The 20,283-nt window shown below is 35.8% G+C and overlaps 1 protein-coding gene across 2 annotated transcripts; it reads left to right on the top strand.

The window, feature by feature from the left end:
• Nucleotides 1-212: 212 nt before the first annotated feature.
• ZBTB41 (zinc finger and BTB domain containing 41) lies at nucleotides 213-20,152 on the top strand. 2 transcript variants are annotated; one of them, XM_067300772.1, is made up of 11 exons: nucleotides 213-301; nucleotides 1,080-2,283; nucleotides 4,537-4,744; nucleotides 5,777-5,846; nucleotides 7,385-7,532; nucleotides 8,208-8,337; nucleotides 10,519-10,614; nucleotides 11,196-11,302; nucleotides 12,803-12,908; nucleotides 13,943-14,031; nucleotides 14,807-20,152. In XM_067300772.1, the coding sequence occupies exons 2-11, from the start codon at nucleotides 1,161-1,163 to the stop codon at nucleotides 15,448-15,450; spliced, it is 2,721 nt and encodes a 906-aa protein (XP_067156873.1). In that variant the 5' UTR covers nucleotides 213-301; nucleotides 1,080-1,160; the 3' UTR covers nucleotides 15,451-20,152. The 2 variants fall into 2 exon arrangements, with proteins under 2 accessions (XP_067156873.1, XP_067156872.1); XM_067300771.1 differs by having other exon boundaries at nucleotides 1,045-2,283.
• Nucleotides 20,153-20,283: the final 131 nt, after the last annotated feature.

Genomic DNA, 20,283 nt, shown 5'->3' with positions numbered 1-20,283 from the left:
GCCGTTACAACGACCAGGAACATCCGTTATCTCGCGGGTACCCCGCCCGCGCGCCTGCTGCCAACGGACAGCTCCCGAGGCGGGGCCGGCAGCCCCGCCCCGCCCCGCCCCGCCCCCCGCGGCCGTGCCCGCGCGCATGCTCAGCAGTGAGGCTGCCCCCCCCGCCCGCTCCCTACTCGGAGCGAGGCTGCGCGTGACGTCAGGCGCCGGAACCCGGAAGCGGGGGGAAGCGGCTGTCTGCGAGGAGTGCAGCGGCGTTTAGCGGCCGAGCGGGCCGCGGGGAGCGCCCGGCGCCGCGCAGGTGCGTGTGGCCGCGGGGCCCCCCCGCCGGGGCAGCGGGGCGGGGAGGAGCCCGCGGGCGCCGCCATTTTGTGACCCGCTCGGCGGGGCGGGGGGCCGCCGCCCCGACGGGGGAGCGCGGGGGGCGGGTCCGGGGCGCCCTCCCCTCCCCTCCCCTCCCCTCTCCTCCCTGCCCGGCGGCGCCGCGGGCGCCCCTGGGGCGCGGGGCCCTCCGCGGCGGAGCCGCCGGGGCAGGGACAAAGGGCCCGGCCCGGCCCGGTCCCCGACGTCTCCCGCAGGCCGAGCCGAGGCGGGCGGGGAGCCCGGCCGCGGGCTTGACACTTGACGGGCGGGGAGAGGGGAGGGCCGCGCCGCGCCGCCCCTGCCCCCGGCCGCCCCCGGCCTTGGCAGGCGGCGGGCGGGTCGCCGCGCCCGCCCGGCTGCGGGGTAAGAGCGAAGCGAGCGCTCGTCGGCATGACAATAACGGCGGACGCCCGTGCCCGGGCGTTTGGCAGGCTGTGCGTGCGCGCGCCTGGGGAGCAACAGTAGCCTCCGTCGCCTTTACAGCTAATAACAGGCGGTGTCAGTTCTCTGGCGCTGGGTAGCGTTGTGTGCCCGTCTAGAGCGGGACGTGGCGAGAGTCTGGTAATTTAATAAATGCTTAAGGTGTGCAGCATAAAGACAACTAAGTGAAATACAGAGAGCATTAATTAGTAATGAAGTTACAGTTAAGGACTAAGCATGGTTATTATCATTCTTTTGCAGATTATGACATTACTGTTGCATATTTTCTCAAAAAGGTCTGGAGCTGAAGCAAGTCTTCACCAGAATTTTTTTTCAGTCACCTATGAAGCGCCAGATTTTAAGGTTGCGCTTCTGCAATGAAGAAAAGGAGACGGCTCGCTGCAAATCTAAACGAGAAGATTCATCTTGGCCATGAGAAAGATACTTCAAATCAGATTCTTGTAGTAGACTGTGAGCAAGAAATTGTCTCAAAGCCTGCAGAAGCAGCTCCTGCAGATCACCTTGAATCTTCCCAAGAACTTTCACCATCATCAGAACAAAGAAAGCTCCTAAGCTCACTGCAGTATAACAAAAATCTACTGAAGTATTTAAATGATGATAGACAGAAGCATCCATCATTTTGTGATTTACTCATAATTGTAGAAGGAAAAGAATTTAGTGCTCACAAAGTTGTGGTGGCTGTTGGAAGTAGTTATTTTCATGCCTGTTTGAGCAAAAATCCAAGCACTGATGTTGTCACATTAGATCACGTAACTCATTCTGTCTTTCAGCATTTACTTGAGTTTCTGTACACCTCTGAGTTTTTTGTATATAAAAATGAAATTCCGTTAGTGCTGGAAGCAGCAAAATTTTTAGATATCATCGATGCAGTCAAGTTACTAAATAATGAAAATGTTTCTAACATACAGTCTGAAGTGGTAACTGATGCCCCGACACCAGTAGAAACACTCAGTGAATTGACTGGTAGACTGTTAAATAGTCATCAGTGCAGTTTTTGTGGCCGAAGCTTCTGTTACAAGAAGTCCTTAGAAAATCACTTGACTAGAGCCCACAAATCTCTTTCACTGGAAAGAAAACATGGGTTAAAAATGGTTGAGAAGGCTGACTTTTCCACTAGGCGATCTACAAGAAACCGTAAATGTCCAGCTAAGTTTGATAACAGTGACAATGAAAGTGGTGACATATCTGACAGCAATTTGGAAAAAGTCAGTTCTGACAAGGAGACATCAGATAAAAGCGAATCTGAAGACAGTGGAAGTGAGTGCAATGCTGATGAAGAAGGACAGGAAGAGGAGATATCAGGTGAAGATTCAGAGACCGAAGAGCAAAGTGAAAAAGAGCATAATGATACTGAAGAGGGTTCTGAGGCAGTTGATTCAGTGGGAAATATTCCTGAAGGCTTAGCTCCAGTAATTATTCAAACCAGTAGCAAAAAACTACTGCAGTGTCCCAAGTGTGACAAAAAATTTGATCGAATAGGTAAGAGCAAGTTAGGCTGATCTCTTTTTACTGTATTTTTTTTACTGTGCTATTTGTATGGGAAATAAAATGAGTAGTTTCTCTTTTCTATAGAATGAAGATTAGAACTTCTGTTTTTTCCCCCAACCCGGTATGATGCCAGTTTTTCAAAGTGTATAAACTACTATTTCTGTGGTGCTAATCAACATGAATAAATGAATTGACTAATTACATTCTATAAAAATCTGCAAATAATAAGTTTATCACACTTTTATTACTCTGGATTCTGACTGTTAGAATGGTATATTGAAAGCAGCCTTGAAAAGCAAGGGAAATCTAACAAGGTATACAAGGTAAACTGCTTGGAGTCTGAAATCTGTTTGTGTTTTCCTCTGAATTCACTTCAAGAAAATAGGCTCAAATTTATTATTGCTGTACTGAAATAGCATTAATATCACAGCCTGAAATTCTTCTATTCTATGTGATGCTTAAGACCTAGTCACTCTGACTTCTAGCTTGATTTTCATGGTCTGTGGTTAACATGAAGTAGTATTTTGGCAGCTTAATCTGATTTATTAGGATAGTGTTTGTTACAGTCAAATCTAGGTGTGATAGTTACTCCATATATCAGAAGAGTCAAAGTTCCAGTCTTGGCTCATCCAAAGCTTTCCCATCCTCTGTTCCCATATTAAAGGTCGAATACGACTGGATTCCAGAATTAGTATTTTTGTTTTCTTTCAACTGGAATGATAAATAAATGTTGAATTGTGGTTGTTTAAGGTATTGACTCCCTTTAGCTCAGGGGAGTTAGGACAGAAATAGTTCCTTGTAGTGTTAGGCTTTTTCTTTTTCTTTTTTTTTTTTTAACCTTATAATAGATTCATTGTGTCATTCATCATTCTGAAGATTTTTAGAGTTTATAAAAATGGGGCATGTCTGATGTGTGTGTGTTAATTCCTACTAACAGTCTATGTAGCTTGCTGTTGTTCAAACAGTGGTTTAATATGAACATGAAAGCAGTTCTTATTTTCCTGTTTGTTACAAAAAACTTGACTATAACAAATACTTTATGAATTATTTTAGCTTTTCTATACTGCTCTTCATTTTTAAAGCGCTTGACAAGCATTAACTAGTTGAGCTTAACAACAGTCTGGTAAGTAGTGTTATCAACATTTTACAGATGGGGATACTGAGGCTGAGGTGAAATGAATTGCCCAAGGTCACTGATTATATAATAGTAACTATTCAACATCAAAAAGGTGAGACTTACCTGTAATGCCGTATCTTAAATAAACATAGAAATTTTCCTGAATTTGAGGACTTTGTCTTTAATATTGAAAATCTACTGCACAGAAATGGCTTGTGAAGGTTTAGAACTCTAATGGTGTGTTTTGATCTTGCGCACAGTGGAAGCCCTTTTCTCTTTGCACTTTCATGACTTATAATTCTAGTTTTTGTGCTCAAAAACAGCAGGATTGGCATTAAATCAAATGACACTTAAAGCAAGTCTCATGAGCTTATATTGCTGTAAAGAATTGATTTGTGTTTTATGCTTTACACCTATGGTACTGTTTTTATCTAAACTCCAAGAAATATGATGCATATTATACAGAAAAAAAAAATGGCTAGTTCAAAACGGACATCCTACAGCTGACTTTACATAGGTAGATCCTCAGTGTAGGACTGAATTCCGTCCTTGGAAAAGACAGTGACAAACAAAAGAGAGAATACAAGCAGTGTGAAAGACTTGAGAGAGTAGCATTTTTGTTTATGGTAATATCTTGGGTTCCAAATACAGATCGCTTGCAAGGTTCCATATCATTAACTGAGTTTTATTATTTGAAGAACCTTGCTTAAAAATATTACTTTGTTACATGGCTGTTCCTTGTTCTGAAGAGATATTTCATAAATCAGTGTAATGAAAAAGTGGTATATCTTTCAGTACTTAAGGACAGAGCATGCTGTAGGGACATGAGGGACTCACAACCCTAGCATAGGTTTAACAGTAATACAGAAATGTTTTATTTTTACTCTTATCTTGAAAATAGTTAAGATGGAGGTTTTTAGAGGAACCTTAGATAAAAAGCCTGTGTAATCACTGTGTAGTTTTCATCTGCAAATCAATAAACCAGTAGAAATCTTTAGATGTGTGTGGAAGGTACGTAGATTGATCACATTTGAGAGTATATGGAGTGAACCCCAAACACATGCATGTTGTAGGTGATACCTGTTATAGTTTGTGCTAATAGCGATTTTTTTGGTTATATTTTGTAGGCAAGTATGAGAGCCATACACGTGTACACACGGGTGAGAAGCCTTTTGAGTGTGATATATGCCATCAGCGCTATTCAACTAAGTCCAACCTGACAGTGCACAGAAAGAAACACTCTAGTGATACTGACTTTCATAAAAAGGAGCACAAATGTCCCTACTGCAATAAGCTGCATGCAAGTAAGAAGACTTTAGCAAAACATGTGAAGAGGCAAGTATGAGTACATTTGTCTCATATGTGTGAAGAAATATTTTCCCAATTCAAAAGCGAAAATAAATATATGCATGTGCACACACACAAGCAAACTTTCTGCTTTATTTTTAAAACTGGATTTTAAAATAAAGACTCTTTTCAAAGGACACAGGGATTAGCAGTATCAGCTTACCTACCATGTAGAGCACATAGAAACTGACTGAATAGCAATTGCAGAGCAGTTCTATCATGGTAGTTCTAGCATAGTTTTTACTATAAATGTTAGCATGTCATTTGGAGCTAACTGTTGAGCACAACAGTCTTAGTAAGTACCTGTGTTTTCTAGTTTGGAGGAAGAATAAAAGATCTTACCTGTTTTTAGACATTGATGCTATCCTGGTGACAATAATGGATGGATAGACTTTTTCCATGCAGATTCCTGTAGGTGAATCAATTGTTTATGACAAGTCTAACTGTAAGATATCATTATTTACATGTCACTCTTTTCTTTCCCTTGTAAAGACCCATAAAGCATTATAGCTGAAACAGTTCTCTGTCTTACCCATTGTCATATGGGATTCTACAGGGCCTTATAGTCACCACTGCTTCACAGTTTCTTATTCTTTAGAACTGAATACTTAATACTCTGTTCTGCTGGTTTGATGATCACCTTTCATAAAACACAAAGTTTAGACAGGAGAATTCAATATTTGGGTGATCTTCGTCTTAGAAAGTTATAAATACTCTGCTTATTTACAAAGAAAGGAATTGAATAGTCTGGGTTTAATACCTCAGTTAGAACTTCTTAGTCTTTCTTAGTGTTTGTGAGCAGATAAAAATATGCTTGATGTAAACTCATGATAATTTTTAATTTCAAGTCAAGATAAGACTACATTTATATCTGAACTGTAGCACTTTTTTTCATGAATAAACTATTTTTTTATAACAAATGGGGAACTGAAAAGAACTGAAAATGACTGCCTTTGTTTAATATGCTAATTAATATGAAAGCATTTTCGGTCAATTTCTCAGCTTCTGTCTTTCTCCTAGGTTTCATCCAGAGAATGTACAAGAATTTCTTTCTATCAAGAAAACAAAGAGTGAAGGTTGGAAATGTGATGTAAGTAGTACTTCAGCCTTTCTAGAGCTTTTATTTTTTTTCATAGAGCTACTATTTTATTTTGTGACTTGAATTTTCAAGTGAAAATATGGTATGTGTTATTTGCAAAATCTCAGTAAGCTTTGTAAGCCTTAGTATGAATTTATTCTTTATGCACTGAATTCAAGACTGAACTTTATTCTGTATGTGCAGCTTGTGATCGAGTAGCTAGTACCAAACTGCATTCTAAAATAGTTGAATACAGTATTTTTTCATGTGATCAGCTATTATTCTTATTAAAATGCATTTATTTGCAGACTTGAGTGTTACGATTAATTTAAGATCAGAGTATTTGCTTTCACGTTAATTATGAATTTCATATACTGACCATAAAGTATACTTTTTTGGAAGGCTTCCTCAATAGCGATGAAAACATATGCTAATTATGAGATATTTTCTCATTTGGCTGCATGTCAACAGAGTTGTAAATATGTGCTAAATCTATATCTACATATAAAATCATAGAATCCTTTCCTTGATTTCCCCCAGGAGAGGGATATGTGTGAAATTATAAATACTTTTTTTTTTTCCTTTCTTTCTTTCTAAGGAATCAGTATACTTTTGCTGGCCAGACAGATGTTTTGTTTATGCTAACTCTGCTGTATGCCCAGAAAGTTGTAGTATTAGGTGCTATAACATGATACAATTATTAATCTTGCTTTGTTTATAAATTTTGGCTTATAAATGTAGAGTAGGACATTGGGAAGTAGGAATAACTAGGGTTCTTTCTGCCAGTGATGCACCATAGTTGAAGGTATTGTGACCAGAGGGTGCTACCTTGCAGATTAAGTTGTTTTATATGAGCATGTTATAGATTTCCTTTGTTACTAACTGTGAAACACTTTAAAAGAGGGAACTAACGTTTTGCAGAGTCGATGTTTCCTTCTCGGAAAGCATTTTTATCAGATGAATGGTTTGGTGAACTCTTTGTATGTTTTTTTGGTTTTGTTTTTTTTGCTTAAGTGGAATTTTTTAAAAGTTGCTGCTTATGTACCTCTACTAATATGCTTTGGAAATGGATTTAGAAAGAAAATGGACTTAGAAAGAAGCTGTATAACAGCTTTCCACCATGGTCCCACTGAGCTGTTTCAGCATCCAAAACTAAGCCAAAGCCAATTGCTTTTTTTCAGTTGGGTTATTTTCTGCTGAATTACCATGTTGAAACACCCTAGGAAAAGAGTCTGCTGAGTGCTGGAGTCATTAGAAAGAAGGGGGGGGATGGAATGTGTGGTTGTATGTAGGAGTAGCCAGTAGCTTGATTTAGGCCATGGATCTGTATCCTAATTTATATAGAGCAGTTCATTAGGCTTTATGTAAGGCAAGGCTGATGAAGTACGCTTTCTTGGGGGGGATGAAGTATGCTTTTTAAGAATACATGTTTTGTTTAATTTTACATTGTGGCAGACTGCAGATGGACTAAACTTCCAGAGTTTTGTAAATGGGAAAAAAAATCTGGTTATAACTGATGCATCTTTGACCCAACTGTATTATTGTTTTAGATTTGTAAGAAATCTTTCACTCGAAGACCCCATTTAGAAGAACATATGATTCTTCACTCTCAGGATAAACCCTTCAAGTGTACCTACTGTGAAGAGCACTTTAAATCACGATTTGCAAGATTGAAACATCAAGAAAAATTCCATCTCGGTATAGAAACCTCCTTCAGACATGTAAACAATAGATTTAAAGTAAAACCCTCCTCCACCTTGTATGTCCTGATCAGTCTGGTTTCCACCCTCTTGATGCCTTTTCCAATTGCTTCTCTTCCAGATTTTTGGAGTTTTTTTTTTTAAACTTTTCTATTCAACTGTCTTTTTGAGGCATTGTATTATAATATATAAATGCAAGCATATCTATAAATGCAAAGTTTGAAGGGGAACAAGTAGTAGGGTTTGTTTTAATACTGTATTTTGCATAAATTGGTTCTTGACTACAGTCAGATTTTCCTGAAGTTTTCCAAAGAACCTTTTCATATTAAGAAAAAACACTTCTGCCATTTAGGAACTAGGGAACAGATGAGTGATAGTAATGGAAATCTGTTTTTTGGAACAACCTAAGTAGGCTTAATTATTTTTGCCTATTAATGCTAAATTTTTGCTTTACGATTATGATACTTGTCAAAATTCCAAGTTTTCAAAATAATTATTCAAGGAGAAATTGCAAGAAGTATAATTAAAGTATGCTGACTATATTATAAACATTAATCATTTGTTAGACAAAACTCTTGCTTTGTAACTTGATCAGGTTTTTCGCAAATTACCAATCTGTGCATCTTGTTTGGTTTAACTGACAGTTATATTCTGTGTGTCTGTCTCCTTATAGGGCCTTTTCCTTGTGATATTTGTGGCCGTCAGTTTAATGATACAGGAAATCTGAAACGCCATATAGAATGTACTCATGGAGGAAAGAGGAAATGGACATGTTTCATCTGCGGAAAATCTGTTAGGGAACGGTAAGGAATTGCATAACTATTTGAACATTAGTAAAACGGAGAAATATTTGGTATGCTTAGATTCTGATTATATTTTGGCTTTGAGGTTTTTAAGATAAGTGAGTCCATTTCAGAGGACAATTGTATCAGAAGGTAGTGTCAGAACCACAGGTAGCATGCAGGTTTCTGATAACATCTAAATACAAGGGTGATAAATGTAGGTAATTCATTACAAAGTAGAACTGTATTAAGAAAGTCTTTACTTCAGGTTCCTATGTTGTACAAGAACATCTTACCTTTCTTTGGGAAAGAGTTTTCTACCATAGGTATTTTGGCAAATATACTGATGAGGACAGGAAGATGAGGAACACTTGATGAGAATGACTAAGAAGAAACTGGGCTTTTACAAAAACAGTTTCACAGAAGATGCAATAATACTGTAAAACCTTTACCTCTTCTTCTTCCTTAAAGGGAGAAAAATTTTGTTAATTTAGCATTTTGAAAAATGGAAGCTCTAAATACTGAGTAATAAGGTCTGTTATGTTCTTGTCCACATATATAGTTCTCAATTCTAATTAATAGAGAATACAGAATAAACTCTTTAATGCAGTTCAGTCCATCAGTAGATTGGAATGCATAGAAGCTGTAGAGATAACTTTCTCCTTCTATACCCCCCACTCATTTTCTATTCTAGGTATGCTGAGGGGGGAAGAAAAAGTTAATTTTAAATAGTTAAACATGGCTTCAGTGCATGTGTTTTGTACTGCTCTGTATTTAAAGATATATTCTTTAATAGCCTGAAGTTTTCCAGATGGTGATTTTTATTTAGCTTCTGAAACAATAAACATAATTTTTTTCCTTTGACTGAAGTCAACTTCATTTTAATTACTGTGGCTAAGATTCTAGTTATGTTTTGTTTGGGCAGTATGCAATGAAAGGTTCTGAATTCATGTACACTACAGTATGTTTTCTTAACTTTTTTCCAATGACTGGCAAAGAACGCCCTGAAGTGTTATAAAAGGAAGACCTGTCCCTAACAGTTTCTGTTTGGCGTGTATTTCCTAGTAGTTTGGTAAATGGAGTAGGCAGGTGTTAAAATAAAATGTACTAATGCAATAGTGAAGTAGTAAACAGTTAGTCTTTCTATTCTGTGAGGCGCATTTTGTTCTGTAAGACAAATTTCTGTTTAAAAAAACCAAGTAAATACATCTATGTGTTTCAAGTTTCATTTAAATTATGCAATGCAGTTAAATATTTAAATGTTACTGCTGTCATTAGGAATAATAAACTTTTAATGGAAAGCATGGGAAGTATCTTTGACAAATAATATTTAATAGTGGAATGAGATCAAAGAATTTTCTGTTTTGCTTAGTGTGTACACACATGTACACAAACACGCATGTGTACACACAAACACCCCAACTCTGTATACAGTAAATTTTATTGTTTTATTGTCTGATTCCTTTGGAATTTTCACCTGCATAATTTTTTTTTTCTTTTTACATTTGGAAGGTGATAGTAGAAGTAGGCTTACATATGTATACGTATGTATATATGTGTATGTACTTACACACATAAATATATGTAATAAATATTAAAAAATACGAACACATATAAAAATATGTATTTTTATATTTTAAATAAGTTCTGTGCTGAATTAAGTTGAATTAAGATCCATGATCTGGATTCCTTTTATTCTGCCTTCAAAGCTATGGCTTAATATGCTTAATATCTACATTAAACTTCTTGCTCTTTATCTTCATAAAAGGGAAAATTCTAGTCGTTTCAATTACCTAAGTAAATCAGGTCAACATTAAGGTGACAAATACCTTGTGCTGAGAGTGTCTATAAATCTTCAATAGAACAACAGATATCAATAGTAACAAGGAGATTATTACGTTAGAAAATACCATCCAAACTGATGTTTTCTTTAATGTATGTTGTCCAAATGTATGTTTGCACAATGTGCTGCTTTGATTATCTTGTTTCCAGAGCCAGCTTGTTAAGTAAATAGTAAATAGGTAGTTGTATTACATTTGAATGTATACATACATGTGTATATCTGTATAAATTGACCCAGTTATTTGGATACACTGCAATCCATCAGAGTTAAAAAATTGAGAACATGAAATTCTGTATTCACTTCAAAGTGGCAGTGACACTGAGTGCTTAAAATTAAATCTTACTGCCTTTGTCAAACAGCACAACTTTGAAAGAACACTTGAGAATTCATAGTGGAGAGAAGCCTCATCTTTGCAGCATTTGCGGGCAGAGTTTTCGTCATGGAAGCTCTTACAGGTACAGATTTTTAGTATATTGAGATGCTGAGTGTCTCTTATTTGGTAATTTATATGTATTCTTTATCAAAATAGTTCTTCATAAGGTATGTATTTTGATTTATTCCAACTCTAAGAGCATTAGTAAATGCTTTAAAAATGTTTAAATTTTGAAAATATGCTAGTATTCTGTGAAAAATCATTTAAATTGTAACACAAGACATGTTTGTGGTTTAAACGTAGACAGAATGCCATATGAATCTTGTATCAAAGTTTACTTTCTTGTACATGTAAAACTATTGCATCTCTGTTGTTCAAGGAGAAGATAAGTGGAGGAGTAAAACGTCCTGCTAAATTAATTTCAGATATGAGAGTTTAGCTGTGTTCTCTCTTGCTATTTAAGAGCAGTTAAGAATACCTCAGTTGAAAGCTACTTCCCAGTATTTGTGTGAGCTATTAAAGAATGAGTTTTCTGGTATCTTGCACTGAATTTGATGTAAAGATTATGTTAACAAAAGTGCATTTGGTGGTTACATTTATGACCACAACCTTGCTAATCTCAAACAGTGATATGGAAGTATATTTCTCTCTGTTCTAATACAGACTTCATCTAAGAGTCCACCATGATGACAAGAGATATGAATGTGAAGAATGTGGGAAAACATTTATTCGGCATGACCATCTGACAAAACACAAAAAAATACACTCAGGTAGGCATTTTCTTTGAAAATTGCTTCAAAATTGCTATTTTGAAATAAATGTAAGTGTAATAAGAAAATTAATCATGTGTTTTTTCCATTACAAATAATATTTTAGGCATGATAAATGTTTCTCATTATTTTTAAGCTGTGCTGAAGTACAGTTAATCTCCTTATATGTTTTGAAGGTTTAAAAGCCAAATGTTTCCTCCATGTTAACATACAAAGCTGAGGGACAGTCAAAAACATGTAACAAAAATATGTAACACTGAATTGTTTAAAAAAAAAAAAAAAAAAGCAAAAGTGAAAAAGGAGGATTTTTATGAGTTCAGATTTCTTTTTTTTAATAGCAAGTGTCTGAAACATTAATATCACAACACAGAAGAAGCTGTTGCAGTCTCTGTCAAAGTTTGTACACTGATCACTTTAATGTAAGAGGGTGTTTCTGAAGTTCTCCGTTATGGGGAAGGGGGAAGGAAGGAAGATAGTGGGAGTCAACCCTGAAAAAAGCCAGAGGGGAATGATCATGAGGAGGAAGGCACTTTAAAAATCTTTATATTGCACTGATAGCAGAAGGTTTATCGGATCTATAGGAAGAGGGAACATCCACTAGGGACTTTTCCTTTTGCAGAACAGGATCCACAGGGAATGTGGCCTTTTAGGAGGCAAATTATTTTCCAGGCATCATGAAAATATGAAAGTGATCAGAGTCTAAACTTCCTGAGCCATTATTTTGAAGGACAGCTTCTTTTTTAGTGTTTGCAATCATGTCTGCTATAAAATAAAGAAATCTTTGAAAACTCAAGTACCAAAAAAAATCCTCTTTTCTACTCTATTTGCTTTTTTTCCCCCCCTCTAGAAAGTTACATTCTTTGACTGTCCACACTCCTCCTGCTTACATGAGAAGAAACATTCTGCCACTTTGTAGAAGATCTCAAGATGACTAAAAAGAATCAAGATACTTTTAAACAGCAGCATAAAAGAAAAAGGTAAATATGTAAATGAGGATAATTAAAAAAAACACTTGGATGTAATTTTAAGCTTGAAAAATTAGTGGCTAAAAGCAAGTTGTATGTTTAAATAAACATCTGTTCTAAAGCCTCTTGGGTGTGAATTTTTGAACATACAACATTGCAGGACATAAACAAGAGAGTGGATTCCTAGTCAGTCTTTTGAACCTCCTTTTCCTTCTCATGCAGTGGATGTTTGGGGAAGTGTCCCCCTAACTAATGAGCATGAATTGCTATGCGGGAATGAGAAAAGGTCAGTAATAGCCATAAATAGAGTGGTAAAAATTCCTATTCTGATAGAACTAGCCCTACATCCTGAATTTTATCATCTGGTAACACAGGATCCTTTGGTGTAAATGCTGAAAAAGGTATGGAAGAGCTTGATCGGCTGGACTTTGTTCATGGATGTGGCTATATTATATGTGTTACAATTACGGCTTTTAAAAAGAATGCAAAAGCTCCAGAACATTTAACTAAAATTTGTTGAATTTTGCCTTTAAAGGTGAAAAAGCACATCAGTGTGAGGAATGTGGAAAGTGTTTTGGCCGTAGAGATCACCTCACTGTTCATTATAAAAGTGTTCATCTAGGAGAAAAAGTTTGGCAGAAGTAAGTATGTTTTTGGTAACTGCATAAACACTTCTGTATTGTAACCGAAGTTTCGTTATGACTTGCACATTCATGCAGAATTGTAGTAGTCTTCATTTGTCATGCCTTACTTTAGTTCTTGGTGGAGATACCATTATTATGGTTTGAAATGGATGTTGGAAAATTGTCTTCGCAATTTAAACAACTCTTTCTTTGTAGCATAATTCAGTAAATAGAACCTTGATAAAGAATCAAATTTTAATCTGGTAGAGGCTGTCTTACTGTTGTTCTAGATAGATGTTTTGCTATAATATTTGTTATTGTTCAGTTAAGACTAAATTATCAGTCTTCATTTAAGCACTGTGAAAACTCTCCCATGCTTAGCTGTTTTAGAAGCTGATAGTAGATTAGTAGCTTTGAAAGTAGGTAAAAACTCTGAGACCCTAAGTATATATATAAATTGAAAATACAGTAGGGTTTTTTAATTCTTCCAAAAATAAGTCTTTCAGAGATTTTTCAAATAAATGGAAACATAGTTGTTTTCAAATCATGTATTTTAAATGTTTATATTCATTAGCATTCGTTAGCATTGCATAAAAGTCATCATAAACTTGTCTGTGTTGGAAGTATGTCTGTGGTGTCTGTTTATTTTATGTTTGTTTTTTCTTGGTAGCCACTAGCCTAAACCATTCTTAATACTTAACTTGTGACACAATTCTGCCACAGCAAAAGCCTCTTGTGGATGATGGGCAAAAATGTTACTTACAGCTTCTGTTTGGGGTCAGAAAAGTTTTAATGGCCTTTGCTCTTCGAATGCTAAGTGCCAATCTTTTCATCCAGCAGAGAATAATACTGAATATAGAAAAGAATCTAATTGACCTAATTGATGTATAGATGCTTGCAAATGCGAATGCAAGTGAAGAAATGTGTAAACTTCGAAATTCAGCTATTTTGCAGTTAAAAATTTCAAAAAGCTCTGTGTTCATAGTTTTAATGTTTTTTTTGTTTGTTTGTTTTAAAAAAAAGTAACATGAAATTTGTTTTCTTCTTTAAAGATACAAAGCAACATTTCATCAATGTGAAGTCTGTAAGAAAGTTTTTAAAGGGAAATCAAGTTTGGAAATGCATTTTAGGACACATTCAGGTAAAAAAAAAGTTATGTGTAGGAGTCTATGCATCAAAATTGATGGAATTATTTAAATCATTATAGTTTTTGAGCACTCAAGGCAAGAGTAGCAGGAAGCAGCAAGACTTTTTATTCTTGGTCATATGTTGGCCCTTTCTGAATACCATCTTCTGAATATATTGGTTTGCAATATTAAGAATCCTCAACATAGGCTTTGTGGTGTGCTCTCTACACCTCTTCCATTAATCTACTAATGCTAATTGCATATTCCTGCCAAATTTACCCAGACTTTCTAATCAGTTTTGTGGTCCGGGCAATACTAAATTTCAGCTGATAATATAAAGATCTGAGATCTATTTGGAAAGGTTTATGTCTTTATACATTTGGTGTTACCTTTCGTGCCTTATGTTTCAGAGAGTTATTATCCTTTTGAAATATGTAAAAATACAAACTGAGCTCATTTAATATCAGTATCATAACAGTTTAAAGATGATTCTTTTTTAATTTGGTTTATATTCTGATTATGTGTACTTGGCAGAAATCCCAAGTATTAGGATAATTAATTTAAGGGGAAAGGTATGCTAATACCATTCCTACACAAACTTCTGATGACACTCTTGATTACCAAATTGTTGTTAAACGTATTCTCTTTCTTTTCAGTGGAATTGTTTTTATAATAGGTTTCTATGCTATAATGTATAGAACATATATATTTGCATATGTATGTGTGTGGTTTTTTTTATATACTCAGCATAACCTTTTATCTTTAATTCTTAGTTCTGCTTCTTTATAGGTGAGAAACCATACAAATGTCAAATCTGTAATCAGTCTTTTAGAATTAAGAAGACATTAACAAAACACATGGTTATTCATTCAGATGCTCGACCTTTTAATTGTCAACATTGCAATGCAACATTTAAACGAAAAGACAAGCTGAAATATCATATTGATCATGTGCATGGAACAAAGGCTGCAGAAGAGGCGCTGACATCTTCTTCCGAGGAAAAGCTAGTCTCCTTACCAGTACAGTACACGTCTGATGACAAAGTTTACCAAACTGAGGCTAAACAGTATGTGGAACAGTCAAAAGCATATCAAACAGAAGCCAAAACTTTGCTACAGAATGTACCTACAGAAGTATGTGTGCCAGTGACTTTGGTACCAGTTCAGATGTCTGAACCTCAAGCTGACCTGGTGCAGCATACTACTCAGCCACATGGCATTCTTCCTCCACAACCAGAGCAGGCAGATTATCAACGAGCAACAGATTTATCATTTCTAGAGAAATACACTCTCACTCCACAACCTGCAAATATTGTTCATCCTGTAAGGCCTGAGCAAATGTTGGATCCTAGAGACCAGTCGTACCTTGGAACTTTACTGGGGCTAGATGCAGCTCCTACTGTACAAAATATTTCAAACAATGAACATTCATGATCTGACCATAACATTCCACCTAACTTTCCAAGCCATTAGCCAACAGAAGGCTGATATGGCAATTAAGATTTATATTTTATTTGGACTCATGAGTCTTCTGCATAGTTTTGGAAAAACAGGTTTGTTTACATAATATTTGAACAATTAGGCACACTTTTATGCATACTGAGAGAGTGTTTCTTGTGATTTTAAGAGTTTTTAAAAATCTTACAGGTGGTCTTTTAAAAAATATGCTCTGAAATATCTTTTAAGGATAGTTGCCGAAAAGTGTAATTACATATCTGACTATTAATTTAAAATTGTTTGCCTTTCTGCTTCTCATTTTGAGTTAATATTTTAAATGTAATAGAAAGCATACTGGAAGAATAAGGGCTATGTCCAGTTCATTAAAAGTCGTAATGGGGGGGGGCAGGAATATAAAACAAAAGCTTCAAATTATGCGTTACATATAAATTAAAATATAGTTGTAATTGAACCCTCAGACATCTTCAGAGGGTTTAAATTCTGCCTGGCACTTAAGCCTAGCCATTGGACACAGGAACTAGATTCTTCTGGAAAGTGATTCAGATATTCTTTAAAGTCACCAAGCAGGGTGCTGTAAAGATTCCCCAAAGTAAGAAAATCAAGTATAGAGAGTTTAGGCTACCTAAATTTGGTCTCTTATTTATTCTTTGGTCTCTAATATCAGATATTGAATTGTGTGTGAGAATTTAGACAACGGTATTGTCTAATTTTCTAAAGTTAGTCCTATATAATTTTATAGTCACTTTTTTCTTGCTTCTTTATTCTTCCTTGTCTTCTAAAGTGTGCCCAACACTATAACTTTGAGAGAAATGGTAGTGTTTGCAAGATCATTTTAACCTATGAACAGTAATAAAGGATTGGCATGGTTTATCCTTGTTAGAACATAAATTGTGCCAGGTTCCACATTAGCATGTTCATTTTCAAGTTTTGTGATGAAGAAGAAATTTAAAGGCTATTATTTCCAGCACAGCACTCTACTTTTATTTAAAAAATAAATAATGAGTAATTATAAACCTCTTGTGGGTTGCTAACAAAATTGTTTTGTCTTTTCAGTTTCTTGTACTATGTTTATAAAACAAAGTCAAACTCTCAAGAGTATTCTATATCTTTAATTTTAACTTTTTCTGTACTAATGTAAGGGTTTTTTCAAAAAGAGCCATTTTGCACTAGAAGTTTAGTGTAATTTAACATGAAATCTGGTGTTATTTAAGCCCATCAAATTGTCTATTTTAAGCATACTCTAAAAATAATTCTCTCCGTGTTGATTTGGTCAAGATTATGCCAAAGAAATTATGGGAGGTCATATTTTCATCTTAATTACTCCTCATTCCTCATAATTACATTCTAAGGCAAAATTTTCCCCAGTTTCCACAGAAATCTGCTAATCTTACTATTTTAAAGAAATTTTATATTCATGGTTTGAAAGTGGGAAACTGGAAGTATGGGTGTTATTGTGAGTAACTTAAAGTTATCCAAAGGCCTGACTACAAATGATCTGTGATGAAAAGTTCTTTTATCACCCCAATTCTACAAATTCTAAAGGACACTGATCATTTTAAATCCTATTTAAATACTTAGGTGTTAGGTTCTTTTAATGCCCGTCTACTTCAGTATTGAGCAGTTTCTAAGAGAGGGGCCAGAGCTGCTTGAATGTTCATGTTTTGAAGCTTGTACCCTAATGGATTCTTACCTAAACACACCAAAGATTTCTGTTAGCTGTTAAATAGTGGAAAAGTTATAGAATTTAAGTGTTATCAATATTTAAATAGGACTTATCCAAAGAAGCACAATAGAAGTCCTAAACTTTAAAAGTTCAGTTTTTAAAACAGGACTGCGTATGTTTAACTGTTCTATGTTTATATCTCTAAAGTAAAATTTAGAGCTGTGCTCTGGGAATGTTCAGACTGACATGCTGTAAATATATCTGATAAGAAGTTGAGTACTAGCTAATATACAGCAATAATTAGGCCATTGAATGCCACCTTCTGAAAGGACGCTATCAAGTACTATCCTTCCTGCTTGCTAACTCCACCTTCATCTCCTTTCAAAAATAAAACCACTTCTGCCATCTTTGCACTCCATAGCTTGAAAATACCAATTGCATCTGTAGTGTTCAAATTGACAAGTATGTATCATATCAATATTAGTGCATGTGGACATGAAACAACAGTTTTCCAGCATTTATAATTGTACCATTCAGAATAACTTGACATCAATGGTGTCAGTACAGTTCTCAGACTAAAAAGCTTAACCTTTTGTTATTTCTTGTCTTTTCTATTCTACAATAGAAAAAAATATTGTAGGATTTTGACTGAACAGTGGCTTAAAAATAGTTGGCAACTAATTTTTTTTTTTCTTTTAAAATCCAGTCAGTCTGGAAGGCACTCTAGTAAAATGGAATTTGGAACGTATTTACTTGATAATGTCCTTTTAAAGTCTTTCATGATTGTGCCTTTTATTATATACTCTGAATACTGGCTTTTTCTCTAGTTCAGTTGATTATTCAGAAAACATTAAGGTCAGTATCTTCCAAAGTGCTTCATGGTTTTTGGGTGCCCAAAAAGAAACAGACTGTAGAAGGGCTTGTTATTCAGAAAAACAAGCACCAACTTTTGTGTTTGGATGACCAGAATTACTAGTCATTCCTGGAAAAAATGACCTACTAGTTCTTTGGCACTCTTTTGTTTGCAGATAACCAGACTAGTTAGTGTTTTTACCTGCTGGTCAGGCTGGATCATTGCCAGTTGGCAGTGAAAGAGAATAGGAAAACTTAAGTGCTAGATACATAGTTTTTATTTTTTTAATATCATGAGCTATAAATCTTAATGGCTTTATGTCTATTTGAATTCATATATAAGCAAAGTAAATTTTCATAGGCTGGTACTTCATTTGGTATGTGCGAGTAGCTGTTCTCTGCCTGGTGGAGGACAGTTCCTCTTAAGAGGGCAGGAATTGAAGGACAGAGATCTGAACCTCGCAACCGCGTAGGTCAAAACTCCTTAGCTGTCTGGTACCTCCATTTTAATACATATATGTACTCATGCAATAATGCACGTCCTGTTAACTTGGAGGGAACTCTTAAAATAAAGGCTATATTTTTTATCTGACAGCAGTTGACTCAGTTGACCATTTACTGCCAAAGAAGGAAGGAGGAGGTCTATCTTTAAACATCTTTAAAGAGCAATCAGTGGCACATTGCAAAAACTTAATCTTTCCTACACGCTGACCTTTGGGGAGAAGAGAGGAGTCTGTGTTGGTACTCTGAACTCCTGCATGGTTCTGAGAACTTACTGCACTCATTTGGTTTAAACATTTGAATTCTCTTTCTCTCTTTTTTTTTAGTTTAGTAATTTCTAGTTGTTGACTGTATCACTGCCCTTATTTCTTTAAGTGGATTTTATATTCAGTTTTATTTATTTATATTGGAATTTCCTCCTTGAGCACTGACACTTTTCCTACAGAGGTATGGCTTTCATGGGTTCTTTTTATGCTGGACAGCATCAGTAATTATAAAGGTGATGATGTATATTCCATTAGATTGTGGTTTCCTTAAGAATATAATGCTACTTTAGTCTGGATTATAATTTGGGAAGTTATTTTTAAAGATGGATCATGTCAAAACACAATGTGATAACAAAAGATTTGTTTGCTGTTGTCAAAGAGCTAAGCTTATTTGCCTGTTAATGAATGTGAAAGAGTATCCAAAAGTCTGAAGAATGCTTCAAAGTAATCGCCTCATAATGTACTTGATCAAGTGTTAAATGTGTTACCAATTGCTAAGGAATAAATGATCCTTAAGTTTTTAAAATGGAGAGAACTTCTGTCTAGAAATTCATGCAAAGGAACATGAATGAATTCTGAGAAGGCTGTGGCAGATCAGTGGTTTTTTTCCCCTTGAAAACAATAAAAAGATCTGAAATTTCTCTATATTGAGCATACATGCATAATGCATTCAGGACTGCTTTTTCTTAGTAGGACTAAAGCTTAGGGGGGGACGGGGTACATATATCTGTAGGTCCTTCTGACTTTTTTTAATGATATCTTACAGTGATTTGGTTGTTGCATCATATGTATTGAAGAATAATACTGGCAGAATGTAATGCAGGGCAGATACTTTCTTTAAGCCCATAAGGAGCCTTTTCCTAGTTCATAAGAAATGTTTTGGTATAAAAGGATTTAATGTATTAAAGGTAACAATGGCAAATTGTTTGAAATCCCCCATAACCATTTTGTTCATGTTTAAATGTTGATCCTTTTATATGAAAGAAAAAGGTGAAAATAAACTCAATATTTTGTCACTGGTATATGAAATACTGTGTTTTAAATGTGGTCTGTATAGGTTGATATTTTAGATGGAAGTCTTTAAAGTTGTCTTTTTAGGGGAAATCTCGTTGCTGTAAGGAAAAGATAGGAAGCGTACTGTAAATGTAGAAGTACTCAGTCCTATATGTAATTTTGTTTGTTGTTATGAAAAAGTATTGTGAAGTTCTGTTGTCTTAACATTGCTTGCTTCACAAGGTTTCTTGCAGGGGTGCTTGTTCTAGGTTTTGATTCTCCCCTCCCCCCTCCTTTTTTTTTTTTTTAATAGCATGGAATATTCTGTATGTCTTTCAGTTCTGAAGTTCATGAAAGATAAAAACAGCTGAGGCAGGTTTTTTGGTCAAATTTGTGCGTGTCTCATTTCACTTTTTATTTTAAAATATTTTGTAAATTAAATTTATTTAGAAAAATACTTGGCTCCACCTGATTTTTTTGCAGATGGGTACAGGTTTTGGGGTTTTTTTAATGTAAAGGTTTACTAATTTGGGG

This window comes from Apteryx mantelli, chromosome 8 (assembly GCF_036417845.1).
Source record: "Apteryx mantelli isolate bAptMan1 chromosome 8, bAptMan1.hap1, whole genome shotgun sequence".
NCBI lineage: Eukaryota > Metazoa > Chordata > Aves > Apterygiformes > Apterygidae > Apteryx > Apteryx mantelli.
This window is presented reverse-complemented; position numbering and strand designations above follow the sequence as displayed.